The 16,116-nt window shown below is 42.3% G+C and overlaps 3 protein-coding genes across 3 annotated transcripts; 2 read left to right on the top strand and 1 right to left on the bottom strand.

The window, feature by feature from the left end:
* Positions 1-714: 714 nt before the first annotated feature.
* Positions 715-2,376, bottom strand: LOC102700969 (protein JINGUBANG-like). The gene has a single exon (XM_040521178.1). The coding sequence runs from the start codon at positions 2,127-2,129 to the stop codon at positions 852-854; it is 1,278 nt and encodes a 425-aa protein (XP_040377112.1). The 5' UTR covers positions 2,130-2,376; the 3' UTR covers positions 715-851.
* A 3,930-nt stretch (positions 2,377-6,306) lies between these two features.
* On the top strand, positions 6,307-7,726 carry LOC102718240 (metalloendoproteinase 2-MMP-like). Its single transcript, XM_006647806.3, has one exon. The coding sequence runs from the start codon at positions 6,463-6,465 to the stop codon at positions 7,582-7,584; it is 1,122 nt and encodes a 373-aa protein (XP_006647869.1). The 5' UTR covers positions 6,307-6,462; the 3' UTR covers positions 7,585-7,726.
* A 4,340-nt stretch (positions 7,727-12,066) lies between these two features.
* LOC102717958 lies at positions 12,067-12,623 on the top strand. The gene has a single exon (XM_006647805.3). It carries the CDS (start codon positions 12,131-12,133, stop codon positions 12,398-12,400), a length of 270 nt encoding a protein of 89 aa, XP_006647868.1. The 5' UTR covers positions 12,067-12,130; the 3' UTR covers positions 12,401-12,623.
* Positions 12,624-16,116: the final 3,493 nt, after the last annotated feature.

Here is a 16,116-nt window from a genome sequence, read left to right as displayed (position 1 = left end):
CATAGAGGGTACATTGTATTTTTATTTTATTTTATTCAAATTGAAATGCCACGTAAGTGTCACGTAGCTAGGTTAAGGATCTAGTCAAATTGTCATCTAGACATCATGTTAGCCAAATCCGCTATAAAAACAGCCAATAGACTCGATTTGCACTGTTTTTAGATGTAGTCTATACCCGGATTTGTGGCTGGTGGATGAAAATAAAACTGTAACTTTAGTTGAGAGACTTACAGTGGACTTTTTCCTTGTGACAATACTGTTCCGGCCTAACTCATCTGGCGCGTTCTACCATGACAAGTGGCCCAACAATTGGCCTGCTACACGCCTGACTGCAGCCGGCGCCATAGGTTTGTGGGGAGGCGCGCGGCATGCTTGGTCAGCAATGGCATGGAGGAGGCGTGTTCCGTAGTAGAATGCTGGGGTGAGTCACTGAGCTTGGCCGGTTGGTGCTCTACTGTTCTCTGACTGAGCTTGTGGTCGCCGTCGTGGCGTTTTGCCCAGTGAGGATCGTGAGAGTGATGATTCGAAGATTGCAGGAAAGGGGAATCAAGCATTCAAGCATGCATGAGGTTGGCACTTGACAGGGAACGGGGCGACAAACGGCTGTTGCCCGAGAGAGATGTAGCTTGATGGAGATGACCGATGCGAGGAACAGGCTACTAACCGTAGGTAGATGATTACTCAAAGAGAAAAAAATATATATACGATAAAAATGGTCTTGAAGACGTGGACATAGCTTCGTTGCGAGGAGAATGGAGATAGCTTTGTTGGATGGATCCATCATCCTTACAGACGTGGACATATAATTTACAGCTTTTGAAGAACTTGAAGCCATGAAGAGAGTTAGAAAACTAGCTACTTCCCGGAAGCAAGCATGGAATAAACACGCTCCAGATCTTCACATCCCCATCCAGCGTGCCGCTGCAAACAAGAGCAGACGCACCCTCCGACGAGCACGACGATACATCGTCACGTCCGTACACCAATGCCAAGCTCTTCACGGCCGCGCCATGGCTTTCCATGACGGCAAGGCAAGTGTACGCATTTTCCGGCCCCCTCCTCCACACCCTGACCGTCCTGTCCGCCGAGCCGCTGCACACCAGCTCACCGGTCGCCGCCAGGCACAGTATCGCCTTCGCGTGCCCTCTCAGCGTGCCGGTGGCCTCCATGCGTCCGCCGACGTCGCCGTCGGCGCTCTCCCAGACGACTACGGAGCGGTCGCACGCGCCGGAGTAGAGCACCTTCCCGTTTGCTCCGAGAGCGAGCGCGTTCACCGCCGACCTGTGCCGCTCCATGGTGCCGACCAGCGCGTGCTTCTTCTGCCCCGGGCCGCCGCGCGTCCACGCCTTGATCTTCTTGTCCGCCGACCCCGTGTACACGCGCCCGTCGGGCGACACGGCGAGCGCGTTGATGGCGTCGTCGTGCGCCGCCGCGATCGACTCCACGCACCGGAAGTCGGGCAGGCGCCACACCTTGAGGCTCCGGTCCCATGACGCGGAGTACAGGAGCGCGCCGTCCGGGGACACCGCGAGCGCGGTCACCGCGTCCACGTGGTGCACCCAAGTGCACCTCCTGTGCCGCCGGATCTCCACGTAGCTCCACGGCAGCAGGCATGTCCGCAGGCGGTCCACGGCGGTCGGCAGCACGGCGCGCAGGATGAACTGCCGTGTCCCGTCCCTCCGGCTACTACCGGCACGCCACGCTCTGATCTTGCCGTCATGGTGGGAGCTCAGGAGGAGCCCGCCATTGCCCGTGGCGAGGAGAGACTTGACGGAGCTGCCGGTGTCAGCAACCGTAGTGCTGCTGCAAGTGTCATCCTGCTGATGATCCTCCCGGCTTCTCCTTGCGCTGTCCAGTGCCCACAGCCTGATACGCCCGTCCGACGAGGCGATGTACAGCGAGTCACCGTCGACGGCGAGAGCGGAGACGTAAGACGACGATGAGTTGCCTCTGAGCGTGGCGATGCACCGGTGGAACGAAGGGCTTGTGTTCAGGTCATGGACACCCAAGGAAGGCAAGGAACGGAGGCTTGGCTGCGACGCGAGCGACATGGCTCCCGAGAGCATGCTACCTTCTGCAGCTTCATGTTGGATTTGGCTTTCTTCTTGCTCACCAGCAGAGGACTTCATGGAACGGGGAGACCCTACTAGACCAGAAAATCAAATCTTCTCTGAACAAACGATCCAAGCACAAGCTGGAGTTTCATGCAGATATAACAAGGAGCAGCCAGCAATCAGCATGCTAGGATGAATCATCTAGTTAATTTTTTTATTATTTTCGCGCTTGGTTTTAAACAGGAAAAGGACCCCCTAGGCCATAGACCAACACAGAAACCAAATCAAGACGACAGAAACTCAAACGAGAGTTTAAAGGCAAAAGTGACAACCTAGAGCACTCTGGATCGCGAGATCAAAATCTTGGTAAAGCGTCAGCATCAGGTATATGCTCATAGAGACACAAGATAAGCAGCAGTCAAAAGTAAAATGATCACAACCGTGTATGCTTCAATCCTCACACACTAGCCCTAAGCCCTTTTACTGGATCGTTCAGGTAGCTTGATAGACATGATGCGTCCGCGCACAGTGTTGTCCAAGTAGTAGCAAAGAAAAGATCGCTCTAGCTAGTGGGGTAACTAACAATGGGCAGGCACCGCGTGCGGCTAAGCATCCGTATCCATGGATGTTACCTAACACCAGCCTCTGCCCTACTATTTTTGGAGCTCATCCGTCTTCCTTTTATACGCCATTTTCCACCGTGCATATGCATTCTTTGAGTCTGTTCTGCGTTTCTACAAAAGAGGTAGTCCTGTAATGATACCTCAGCCAATCCACCTTGATTTCGTTCTGATCCCGTGCATGTTCTACTGGTAAGGCAAAGCAAGTTCAAATATGACTTTTACAATCCACAACAAAAATAATAAATATGATTGTGAATATACGTATACTATTTAGAGTTCAATTTGCTATTTTTTTTATGGATTTTAGAAGTTATATTTGAACTTGTATATTTGTGTAGTGATATATCTTATATTAATCTATCTTCACAATTTTTTTATAACTACTTAAATAACATGCAATAGACGAAAAGACATCCACTCGGAGAGTCTAGAATATTTTCCCATAAGGCCAATCACTTGCTTTCCGCTGGCGCGGGTAGAAATGTGCTTCTCTAGAAATGCTGACTGTCTTCTTAACCTGCGGTCGAGTTTCTTTTGGTTGCTTGCTTCCCTAACAGCCTTAGCAATATGTTTAGGTCGAAAAAGAACAGAGAAAAAAAATCAATAACTTTTCGACTTTCTTTTCTGTTGTTCTGAGCAAAACCTGCTAAATTAACATCTGAACTCATCATGACAACAGTTGCAGCACGAACAATGGACGATTCCCCAGCTGTTTTCTGAAGAATAATCCAGCACCGACATGGTGCTCTCGATTAGTACCGTGCAATTGTGCACAGTGCACTGCAGAACTGCAAGCGACAACACGCTTGTCTAACAGTGTCTGGGAGAAACTCCATTCTAAAATCCTGAGCCTCAATAGTATGATGCTTTGGGGGAGTGTTGATACCTCAACTGTACGTGCAGATAGCATTATTGGGTTGTGTGATTTATGCTCCGAGTGATGAAACCGATCGATAGCGCCCAATTAGATCATCACGTGTTGTACTGTATTGCTGTGATCACACTCGATAACAACAATTATCAATTGGGTCACGAAATTGAATAGCACGCACATACTGATAAATGATAAGGTTGTTCTTCTGTCATAATTCCGACAGTTGATATTCTCCCTTCAGAACGGAGGGGCGTAAGTGAGCAGGACTGCACGAATATGCTGGTCGTGTCAACAGCAACGCGACTGGCAGGCTCGCATTCGGTGTTCCCTTGCTGGGCCAGAGGAAATCCCCAAGTTGAACATGACGAGACAAGCAGAAAGTTCAGCCCTGGTAGCAGCCAAGCCAACACTGTCATCGTGACCGCGATTACGCCTACTTGTAGACAAATCAATTCTGGGGAAGGTAGACTGGGACCGATCTATCCTCGACGAACGGGACAGTGCGTGCCTATGAATTGTGAGGCACTCGTTCTGCGCCCTCGCGAATGGCGATTGCTGAAAGCCCAGACTGCAGATAAGTTGCCTTATTTTCAGCTCCATTTATTTTATTTTTTTTGGAAAGATTCAGCTCCAGGGTTTGATTGTCTCTGATTAGTTCCTTCTCCGGCCCGGCAAAAAAGGGAAAAGATTGCTCCTGATTAGTACATTTCTCTGTGAAAGCCAAGGACGATCCTTCTCTGTACCCAGATGTCTCGCTTTCCTGAAAATACGATCTTTACTGGAGTAGGCAATTTGAAGCTTCATTTTTTCTCTACAGGCGGGTCCATTCTTGTCGTCTCGAGATAACCCTTTGACTGTAGTGTAGCTGATAAGTCAGACCACTATCCAGGTAAGGAACTTGTCCGTAGTATTTGTTGGATGTTAGATATTGAGATATTCTAATCACCAGTTGATAAGCAAATTGCTCCTGAACTATCCAAGAAGATCTTTGTCTGGTCATTGACAGTTCCAGTTCCAACGTCTGCTGTGCCGGCGTCATCCGATTATCTTGGGCCTTAGAAACTAGGCCTTCAAAGGAAGTTCGTGAATCTGGCCCGGCCCATAAGGGAAATGGGCTGCAATCAATCACGTACGGCCGGACGGCACGGGCTGTATTTCAGCCCAATGAAACTTGAAGATGGAAATATTGCTCGGCCCAAGGTCAGACTCAGACTGTGAGACAGACAGAGGGTAATACCTCCTCACTTTGAGATGACACGAATCTCCGGCTTTCCCAAACAGCAAAGAGTAAGAGATATGGCTCCCTCAACTGAACCTAAATACCTAATCACCTGTCGAATAGTCGAACACTTCTGCACTGCATGTTCATCTGCTCAGAGCTGAGCCAATCAGGTGTTTGGTTATTGCTTTGTTCTTTTGTGCACTATTAGATTACTGCTTTGTTCACCGCCAATAAAAAAACAGTTATACTTTGTTGACAAAGCTGGTATAGCAGTTATCAGCTTTTCAATGAAAGGAAGAATGCTTTAGAATGTAGACCATTCGTAAGGACAAGGTATAGCAGAACATTCTTTTTTTCCGCCGGTGTGGTGTTTAACCCAGAAAATCCGAAGGTTCAACTGCCTTCAGAAGAGCATCTCGCTGTGGAATGACCGAATGGCCCGTGTTCCCACTTCTCCACCATAGTTGCTTCCGCCTTTGGCTTTCTGAAATGGAGCAAAAAATAAAGAGGAAGTTGTACGTGGAAAAACTAACGTCCATATTTTAGTTGATGCTTATAAGCTAAAATTTAAATTTTTTCTAAATTTAAAATTAATTTTAGAGTTTTTCGTTGAAGTTTATTTTGAAGCCTTGATTTTTAGATCGCTTATAATACGTATGTAAAATGCGTAATTTTACAGTCTTTGAGAAGGTACTATAAGGTACCAAAATTCCAGTGTAAAGGTACCAAGAGGTATTAAAATTTTACACTAAAATTTTGGAGCACTTTTACCATCCTTGAGTAGGTACTAAGAGGTACCACTTTTTTCTATGTAAATTTACATAGAAAAAAGTGGTACCTCATGGTACCTCAAAGATGAGAAAAAAACTTAAAATTTTGGTTTCTCTCAGTACCTACTAAAACCGTAAAACTACTCATGTAAAATTATATTCACAAATTGTTTTATATTTATAAATATAACGTTTGGTTTTTTATCTTAAACACTCAATGACTCAAACAATCGCCTCCTAGATGCACCCTGTCACACCCTGTCCCAAGTCAAGCTAGCTAGAAGATTATTTTCCCAGCTTCCGATTGCGAAATTAGTTATTTCTTTTCTGATTGGTAGTTTGGTGATCCAGAGACGTCTGCTCCTTTGCATCTCGTGTTTTGTGGCTTTGGTGGCGCAGTTGGAAGAAATCTGGAAGGACTCAATGAAATGGCAATAATTGTTGCCATTTTGTATATAACTGTTGCAATGACTTCAGCCCCTACCACCCTTCCTAATCGTCATGTAATCTCTTGCGTATAGCTCACCGGAAACCAACCCGATATAAGCATAAAGAATACATCGCGATCCCTTTGTTTTTGAATTGGCGAAAGGCTCTTGATTTCTATCGTGTCACGTAGATAATATGACTCGAGGTTGACAACAACATGAAACAGACACGAGACCACACACTTCCGCTCTCTTGACCAAACCGATCCAAAACCTACCAAACACGCGCTTAGTTTAAGTTAATTGGATAATTCCGTTCGACGCAACCGGTTCCCGCCTCCTGGCCGCCTTGCTGGCTGACCAGTCACTTCGCGCCGTGGTGGTGGGCTCCGTAGAATAGAAATCCTTAAATCTTACGTGACAGCAGCTCGGTTTTGCACCGTCCTCACCTCACCACGTCCCCGTCTTGTTTGTGGCCCAAGGCTTCGGCGATGGGCGCCTCCACCTCACCTCGGCTCGCGTTGCTAGCAGTCGCCGTGGCAGCGGCGACGGTGATTGTCGCCTCGCTCTCGCCGGTGATGGCCTTCCCGGCGGGCTTGCCGTCGACGGCGAGCCCGTTCCCGAACCCGTGGTCCGCGTTCCAGAACCTCTCTGGGTGCCACGCGGGCGAGGAGCGGGAGGGGCTAGGGAGGCTCAAGGATTACCTCAGCCACTTCGGCTACCTCCCGCCGCCGCCGTCGTCGTCGCCGTACAGCGACGCGTTCGACGACGCCCTGGAGGCGGCGATCGCCGCGTACCAGCGCAACTTCGGCCTCAACGCGACCGGGGAGCTGGACACGACCACCGTCGACCAGATGGTCGTCCCGCGCTGCGGCGTCGCGGACGTCATCAACGGGACCTCCACCATGGACAGGAACTCGTCGGCGGCCGCTCTCCGCGGGCGGCACCTGTACAGCTACTTCCCCGGCGGGCCGAGGTGGCCGCCGTTCCGGCGGAACCTCAGGTACGCAATCACCGCGACCTCGGCGACGTCCATCGACAGGGCGACGCTGAGCGCCGTCTTCGCGCGCGCCTTCTCTCGGTGGGCCGCCGCCACGACGCTGCAGTTCACGGAGGTCGCGTCGGCGTCCAACGCCGACATCACGATCGGGTTCTACTCCGGGGACCACGGGGACGGCGAGGCGTTCGACGGGCCCCTGGGCACGCTGGCGCACGCGTTCTCGCCGACGGACGGGCGGTTCCACCTTGACGCGGCGGAGGCGTGGGTGGCCAACGGCGACGTGTCCACCGCGTCGTCCTTCGGCACGGCGGTGGACCTGGAGTCCGTGGCCGTGCACGAGATCGGCCACCTGCTGGGGCTCGGCCACTCGTCGGTGCCGGACTCCATCATGTACCCGACGATCCGCACGGGGTCGAGGAAGGTGGAGCTGCAGTCCGACGACGTCTCGGGGATACAGAGCCTGTACGGTACCAACCCCAACTACAAGGGCGTCACGCCGACTTCGCCGTCGACGAGCAGCCGGGAGATGGACGGCAGCGCGGCCGCGGACATCCGGCCGTGGAGTGGGTTCGTTGGATTAGTTGCGACAGTTGTCCTGATACTAGCCCCGTAGACCATTTTCGTGCCTCGATGTCATCACGTCCATCTCTGCTTCTATTTCTTTATCCGTAGATTATTGTTGACTTTTGGACAGATTCTTGTGTACATAACATTGCAGAATAATAGATATACTACACATTTTTTTGATAGAGCAATTGGGGAGTACATAGTAGTACAAAACTTTATTATCTTGAAAGTCACTTCGATTGGTTCGTCAAGCTGTAGGAAAAATCAGCAACACACTGTACTGTGTGACGTTTCGTGAGGTAATTAAACTCTACGAGTCGTCTGTTTGGTCCTTCTATGGAAACAACCGAACGGATATTTATTTGCAAAAGATAAAAAAAAATATGAATTATATATATATATGGTTACAATCTAAAAGTTAAGTCTATAAATAAAGTTCGATAAAATAACTCTAAACTAGCATGGTGGCCCACGCGGATTGCGCGGCTAGCATTATTAAAAAAATTCCTCACGAAGTAACATATATGCTTTCCCATTTTATTTTAAAATAGTAAAAATAATAATATAATTTTTAAACTCTAGCTTAACTTGATCAAATTTATACGTTTGATGTTTTGATTAACATAGTAATTCATATGTATATAAAGTAAAAGTGATAGATCATTTACTATTAAAATAAATGAATGATATTTAACCACTCTCGTATATTTGTTTCTCTTTATTTTCCGTCTTTATCTCGAGAATATCAGTGATATCCTCTTAGTATCTTTAATGATACTAAAGAAAACAAATGTGTATCATTATCAATAAATATTTATTACCGGCTTTCTTATATTTTATTTCGTTGTTGTTACTTATGATTTGGACCATATGAACTCTTCTATTAAGTTGGTATAGGTTTGAGGATTAAATCCCATTTCTGTGGACATAAAGATAAAGCTATTTTGTTTTTCTTCAATTAACATGTGAAATTTTAATTAACGTGAAAAACGTATTTCTACACGGACTTGCGTTTTAATTTTCTCACTTTTTTATTCTAAATACAATTTCATCACTTTTATTTTTCTCTTGATTAATATCGAGATAAGAGTCCATTTAAAAATATATGATTAATTTTATTTTTCAATCAAAATTTTAGATTTTCCGTACGTTGTATTTTTACCTGGAGTCTTATCTTGATATTAATTTTTATATTTTGTAATTTATATTTCTACCTGGACTCTTTTTTAATTGTCTTGCTTTTCATTCATAAGATCATATGTTTTAAATCATCAATTATTTGGAAATTGCCCAGCTCTCATCTCTAGACAGTTGTTTCCGCGTTGTTATCCAAGCGAGGCTGGCCAGATAACTTTAGGCCGTGTTCGGCTGGTGAGGGTAAGGTAATTTATCCCTAGCACGAAAAACATAGTATATGATTAATTAATTATTAATTATTAAAAATATAAAATAAATTAATATAATTTTTTAAAACAACTTTTTTATAAAAAAATTTTGTAAAAGATATACCGTTTAGCAGTTCGGGAAGCGTGCGCGCGAAAAACGAGGGATAAGTTATCTTACTTGGGGAAACGAACGGGGCCTTAATCGGTTTCGGAAGTAGCAGCTCATAAACAAAGACAAAATAGATTGGTTTCTCAGTTGTCCGATTGACTCTTCCCAAATTTACTAATCTATAACTTTTCTATTTTATCCGATTGGTTTTTTATTGCTATCCGATTGGTTTATTTCCTTTTCTTTGATTATTTTTTCTTTTTTCTTCCTATTTTTCTTCGATTAATCTTAGAATTTCTAGCCCGTGATGAGTAACGTGGAGCCTTCTTTTTCAATTACTTTATATATATAATAGATTTAAATTTTAAATTTTAGCTTATAAGTATAAACATAAATGAAAAGAAGATAGTGTAAATTTTTTCGAGCACCATGGAAGTTTCCGCATGATGTGTCAAATGGTTGTCAGCACTTACGACAACGTCAGGTACATGAAAAAATTGTGTAGCTATCAAGTACTATGATTGTTAGTTTCAAACTTACAGTATATAGTTAAATTTTGCTAGAAAGTACTCAGGGCCAAAACAATTTCATTCATAATAGTTCAAAATGATTCAAAGTGTAATTATGAAAAATATACATAGCCTAGCGAATGTTTTCTTAATCTAATAATTTAGGATTCAAAGAAGACAAGTGCCAAGCTGTACTCGTCATGAGTCTCAACTTAGTATTCTTTTTCTTGTTTTATTTTTTCAATTCAGAATTATTAGTATGTGGTGTATTCCTTTGGAGTCTCAGTTTATTATTTTTACTAAATTAGTGTCTCGAATTGTCTGACAGAACAAATAAGTAGTATACCCGTCTTGGAATATCAGTTACAGTTTTTCTCGATTTAATTAATTACCGAGTTGTTTTAATTTAAGTATTTGTTAGTTTTTTCCGCTCTCTGAACATTTTTATTAATTTGATCATGATCATCTCAAAATTACAGAATTAATAGTGACCATGTTGTATCTGACATGCGTTTGTTTCCTTATTCTAACTCATTAGGATAATTCAGCCTCACCAGGAGGAGCGACTATCGCCCTCGTCTTTTCACTTCTGCCTTATATTTATAAGTCAAAATTTAAAATATTAACTTCTAAATTTGAAGGTGATTTTAGAATTTTTTTTATCAAAGTTTATGTGGGATACATGTAGTAAGGGTATCCGTAATCTATACATGTATATATAGGTTTGGGGGTAATGAATAGGAATGCAATCATATTTGTATCGGGTTGGTTAAGAAGTCTGATAATATCCGAATTGCATGCTGGGGAACGCCGAACCCAACTGTATCCGACAAGATATATCTTAGTCTTGTTAGATTATGACTCTATGTGTAAACCTATCCTCACTGTATAAGGGGATACGAGGCATCCCTAGGGGACATCGACAGACACATCATTAAATAATATTGTCAAATAGGAGTAGGGTATTATCTCATTAGTCGAGAGTCTAAATTTGGGTAAACTTTTGTCGTCATACCTATCATCGTTCTCTACACCTTTCTAGTCACCACGTATATTATTGTCGACCTGAATTGTCGATAATTTATTTTGCAACATTAGCTTTTATTCATAACTTATTTTTTGTTTGCAAATATGTCGTTTGTTTTTTCATAAAAAAGACAAACAATCACCCCTAGATTTATTCCGATATAAAATTGTAAAGATATGAATGGCTATATCTATTCAACTAATATAAGTACATATAGATCGATATATGTCTACTATTTTAAAAAAACGCAGTTGTTGCTCCTCGCGCACTGAAAACTGAAACCAGCCCCTTCAGCTCATAGATAGTGCTCCACCCCAAGAAAACTGAAAAAAAAAATCATCGCCTCACATGCAACACGCCATATTCACAATTCAATCGATAGGATATCATAAATTAATGTTCCGTTACAAAGTGCACGTACGTTACTAAGTAATTTTATAAATATATACTTCCCTAGTCTTTTTTATATTTAAAGCCATTGAATTTTGGATGTTATTTAGTATATTCAAAAAGTATTTAATTATTAGTTATTTTCTTATAATTTGTTTTATAGTTACGTGAACTTTGAGCCTGACCTATATTTTTGTATTTTATAAAAATAAAAAAACATATAGAACAATCAATAATGTCAAACATAAAAAAAAGTCAGGTCTAAAAATTGCAGTGGTCATGAGTCATGACTTGACACATGAAATTTTAATTTCACAAGTAACACGTTATTTCTGTTGAGGCTAAATCCAGTGGTTCAGAGATTGGTCAAGTGGTGTGAAATTGTCAAAACAAAGAAAGCACCAAAAGCAATTCCAATGCAAGCCTTCTGAGTTCTGAACGGTACAATTGCTTGCATTTTTTTCTCGTTCCAAATTTCTCAAACAAGCAGTGCCTATATTCAACAAATCAAGTCGGACGGCCACCTAAAGAAACGTCGTGTGACCGATTCTCGCATCCAGAAGTAAAAGAACGGACTCTAGCCTCTAGAGACTTTTGGACGCAACGGCAGATATCCGCACCGCACCGAAATGTGGGGCCAGGTTTAGTACTGGTCCCACCAGTCGGTCTCTCCATGACAGGAAGCTTCTATCTATCACCGGTCAAAACGGTCATACAGCCGGCGGCCGCGCAAAACCGGAACCAACTGCCAATCTCCCGACACGTCCAGAATCTCAACTGCCCCATCCACCTCACGTACAACGAAACGCCATTGCACAGAAAATTCTTCGTACCATCTTGTCTCTGTCACGTATCTTTTTGTATTTTTTAAATTTATCGGTCAAAATGTATTTGATTTTTTATCATAAATTTAAAGTTAATTTTAATTTTTTACCAGAGTTTATATAAATTATATAAAAGTTTTAGTCTCGTCTTTAGATTATTTTTATTTTACAAATTATTTTTGTTTATAAATACATCAAATGAATTTTTTCAATAGCTGTGCAGGAGGGACGTGTGCACCTATAAAAACCGTCACCTCTCGACTCGGCGCCTGCCTTGGCAGCGTGGGAAGCAGCACGGCTTTCTTGATTCCTCGAGGCAACAGATCGATCGATCGATCGCGTTTCTCCATGGAGCGGAGCAGCTCGTTCGGCACGTCGTGGGCCGACCAGTGGGACTACGGCGGCGACCCGAGCCCGCGGGCGGCGCGGCGTGACGGGAAGAAGCAGGGCGGGGTGGAGAAGACCAAGGCGGCCGCGGCAACGGGGCTGAAGAAGGTGAAGGAGGGCACGGCGCACGGGTTCCAGTGGATCAAGGACAAGTGCCAGAAGAAGAATCACGGCGGCGGCGGCAAGAAGCAGCAGGCCGACGAGGAATCGGGGATCGCTGGGTACCAGTAGACGAACCCGATTTGTTGATTGGGTAGCTGCAGTTCTATTCGTAGGCTTATGATTTATCCATACGTGTATAGTTGGGGCATGCCAGCTTATTTGCTCGATTTTGTATATACTGTAGTATCTTAATGTAGATGGATATCTGAATCTTCATATTGATTGGTTCGTTGTTTTGTAGCGTATCGCTCTCGTTTGATCTGAAAATTTTTGATGTTGATCGGTTACAGCAGTTCACGAAAAAGATCAGAGGATGTGGATGTGTCGTGATCATTTCACTTCTGCAAGATGTAGCGTGATGTTTGCCAATAGTTTTTTCAAAACTGGGATCTTTGCCTGACGCTGACCCAACCGGCCTAACCTACTCCCAAGTCCCACCTGATCTTCGGTCGCCCTCAGCTGTGGTCGAGTGGCCATGGGCTGGCGCCTGTGATTGAAATGGACATGGCATATTTTGTGTGGAAAGACTACATAAATTGGTACGTTGGTACCGCAGCAGCGCTCAAGTACTGCTTTGAATACCAAATCAGTACTGTACAGCATCAGAACTTTAGTACTGATTTGAATTAGATGGATATATGCTTACGCTTTGAAGTTTGAATACCAACTCAGTACTGTACAGCATCTGCTTTACTACTGTTTTGAATTAGATGAATACATGCTTACTTCTCGAAGTTTGTTTTTTTTTAAAGGCCCACCGGTTTACCCCGGTGTGGAATAGAACATCTGCTTTACTTCTCGAAGTTTCATAATTGATATGTCACGAGGCTCCAGAGTCAAAGGCTACCATGAAAATTGGCTTCTTGAAGCTTCTGCCTTCCGGACAAGAATCTCGCATAACATAACAACAGGGGGCATATATGGGAGAAGCTATAACATGAAAAGGTCATGCTACATAGGTGGGTAAGTTGATCCACCTCAGAAGCACTTATTTCTCACATAATACTCCCGACGAAAGCTGAAAATTTTGAAAACAGAAACCATGTACCACTAATCAATCTATGTGATGTGCTAGTTTTTTTTTTCTTAATCAAAAGAAAAAAATTGAGGAAAGGCTAAAAAGCCCAGCTTCTGATTAAAGCAGATAGCAAGGTTTATATCAGAACCGGGGGAACCGGCTTCACAGTTCATGGCCCAAAATGACAACGACGTGCAGTAGATAGAACCAACCAAAACGCACACCGGTACTACTGTCATATCCAGATCAACTCTGACTACCACAAAACCCATACATCAAGATAGAAACTTCTAACCTGGCACAAACCACCACTTCTCAACCTGCCCCATTTGTTTCATGCTGCAACCTTCCCACCGTTCGCTGTAAAGAGCAAATCCACCGTTCCAGCCCTTCTTTTTCTGAAGTAGTCACCAAATGTTTCCACTGCAAAAAGAAAACAAATGATTCGAAGGAGGATAATTAGCGGCGATTTCAAAACAATACCTTTAAAAATCATATCATTTCGCACCGACCACAGTTGCCAACAAGATGCGCTGAAATATAGAAACGAACTCTAGAAAATTTATAACTAAAGGCCCAAAAAGCACATTTGACAAAATCATCAAAGCTAGCAGGAATTCTTTCCCAACCCAGTGGATCTCTACAGATACACCATGAGAAAACAATCGGACAGTGAAAAAAAAAAAGGAATCGAGTCTTCAACCTCTTGACATAACTGGAACAAATCAGACCCCTCCCAAACCATTTTAAAAAAACTGAGCAACTGATTGAATCATTTTTTCTCCAAGCCAACCAAAGAATGTGTTTTAATTTCAGGGGCATGGGAGCCTTCCGAAGCATCTCTATATCAATATCCATAACACCTCTAAAAGCTATTCTCTTATAAAGAGAATTAGAGGTAAAAATCTCTTTTTTTTAATCTAGAACCCATCTAAGCTCATTCATCCCATCGCTACAACGATCCAAAGAGACATTAACGATTCTACAAAGATCGTTTCACTGTCACAATCTCAAACAGATGAGGAAACAAAGTTTTCAAAGACACCTCTCCTATCCAAAAATCTTTCCAGAATTCAACATGATCACTTCTATCAATTTTCCAAGAAGCACCCAAATAAATTCAATTTTTTACCTTTTGCAGACCTTGCTAGAAAAGAGGAGGATGAGATGAACTACAAGAAAATTGAAGAAAACCTCCATCAAACATATATTTTCTCCTCAGGATCTTCATGCACAGGCTATCATCTTTTGACTCTAGTTTAAAAATCCACATAGCTAGCGGGGAGATATTCATGGCTCTGGTGTCCATAAAACCTAACCCACCAAATTCCTTAGGGAAAGAGATATTATCCCACTTAACCATATGACATCTTCTTTTTCTCACCTATTCTCTTCCAATAGAATCTAATTCCTAATAGAATCCAAAGAATGCTGAATGGTTCTAGGGAGGACATAGATGCCCAAAATCAAAAGAAAACTAGGGGGGCATCTTTTGACTTTTTTTTAAAAAAAATTACCAAACATGATGTTTACAAATGAAAAATAATTTATAAATAAATCTTTTATATACGTGTTTATGACGATCTAAAAGCCAAAGGTAAAAAATAAACTATAATAAAAAAACCTAAAAATTAACTCCAAATTTAAGGTTGAAAATACAAAATATAGCTTATAATCTTAAGAAAAACCAAAAGATTGGGTGCTATTTTAAACCTCGAGGAATATTCCATCGTTTATTATAACTATTTATAGAGAAGACAAGCAACCATATCTGTGCACTACGACGACCATTCTCTAGGTGCTAGCTTATGTGGAGTTCGTCCATCCCCATTTCCCTGCATAAACATTGTGGTCCTTTTATACGCACTTCCAGCGTGACAACAGTTAATTCTCAACTTGGCTGGGGAACTGGTGGGCGGTGACAGATCTATACGAGTACTGCAAATATCTTAAAATAAATTTACAAAACTACAATATTGTGGTCAAAACTATCATTTCTCGATGTAACTTTAGCTAGCCAATTCATAAAACTACTACTAATTTTTACACAATAAAAATAAACAACTTTATTAGAAGTTGCAACTTTTATACCCTATAACCCTACGTGTGTTTTGATATATAGGCCCAACTTACGACAGCATAGCAGTGCAAGTATTATATTTGTGCCTAATAGATAGATTGACCTGGCCACTCATTTTGCAGTTATCTAAAAAAATATTTGATATTGATGCAGTTTTACGATATTATTGGCTAAAGTTAAAGCTAAATGGTACTCCCTCCATTTTTTTTATACGCCTTCATTGACTTTTAGGTCCACGTTTGACCATTCGTCTTATTAAAAAATTATATAATTATTAATTATTTTGTTATAATATGATTTATTATTATAGAACTTTAATTATGCATTATAATTTTGCATATTTGGATATAAATTTTAAATAAGACGAAAGGTCTAACATGATTCTAAAAGTCAACGGTGTTTTCTTACATAAAAATATAAAAATATATTGAGGGAGTACTACCTCCGTCCCATAATAATTTTTAATTTATGTGCTTCAACCTCCGTCCCATAATAACTTTATTTTTTGATTTCTGTCCTTTAACATTTGACCATTCGTCTTATTTAAAAAATTCTTTTAAGTCACGTATAAAGTAATATTCATATTTTACTATCAAGTAATAATAAAAATATAATAGCAAAAACATTTTAAATAAGATGGATAGTTAATATATTATATCTAAAAACTAAAAATAAATTTAATATGGG

Source organism: Oryza brachyantha, chromosome 2 (genome assembly GCF_000231095.2).
Source record: "Oryza brachyantha chromosome 2, ObraRS2, whole genome shotgun sequence".
Taxonomy (NCBI): Eukaryota; Viridiplantae; Streptophyta; class Magnoliopsida; order Poales; family Poaceae; genus Oryza; species Oryza brachyantha.
Note: the sequence above shows the minus strand (reverse complement) of the source record. Positions and strands in the feature narration are given on the sequence as shown.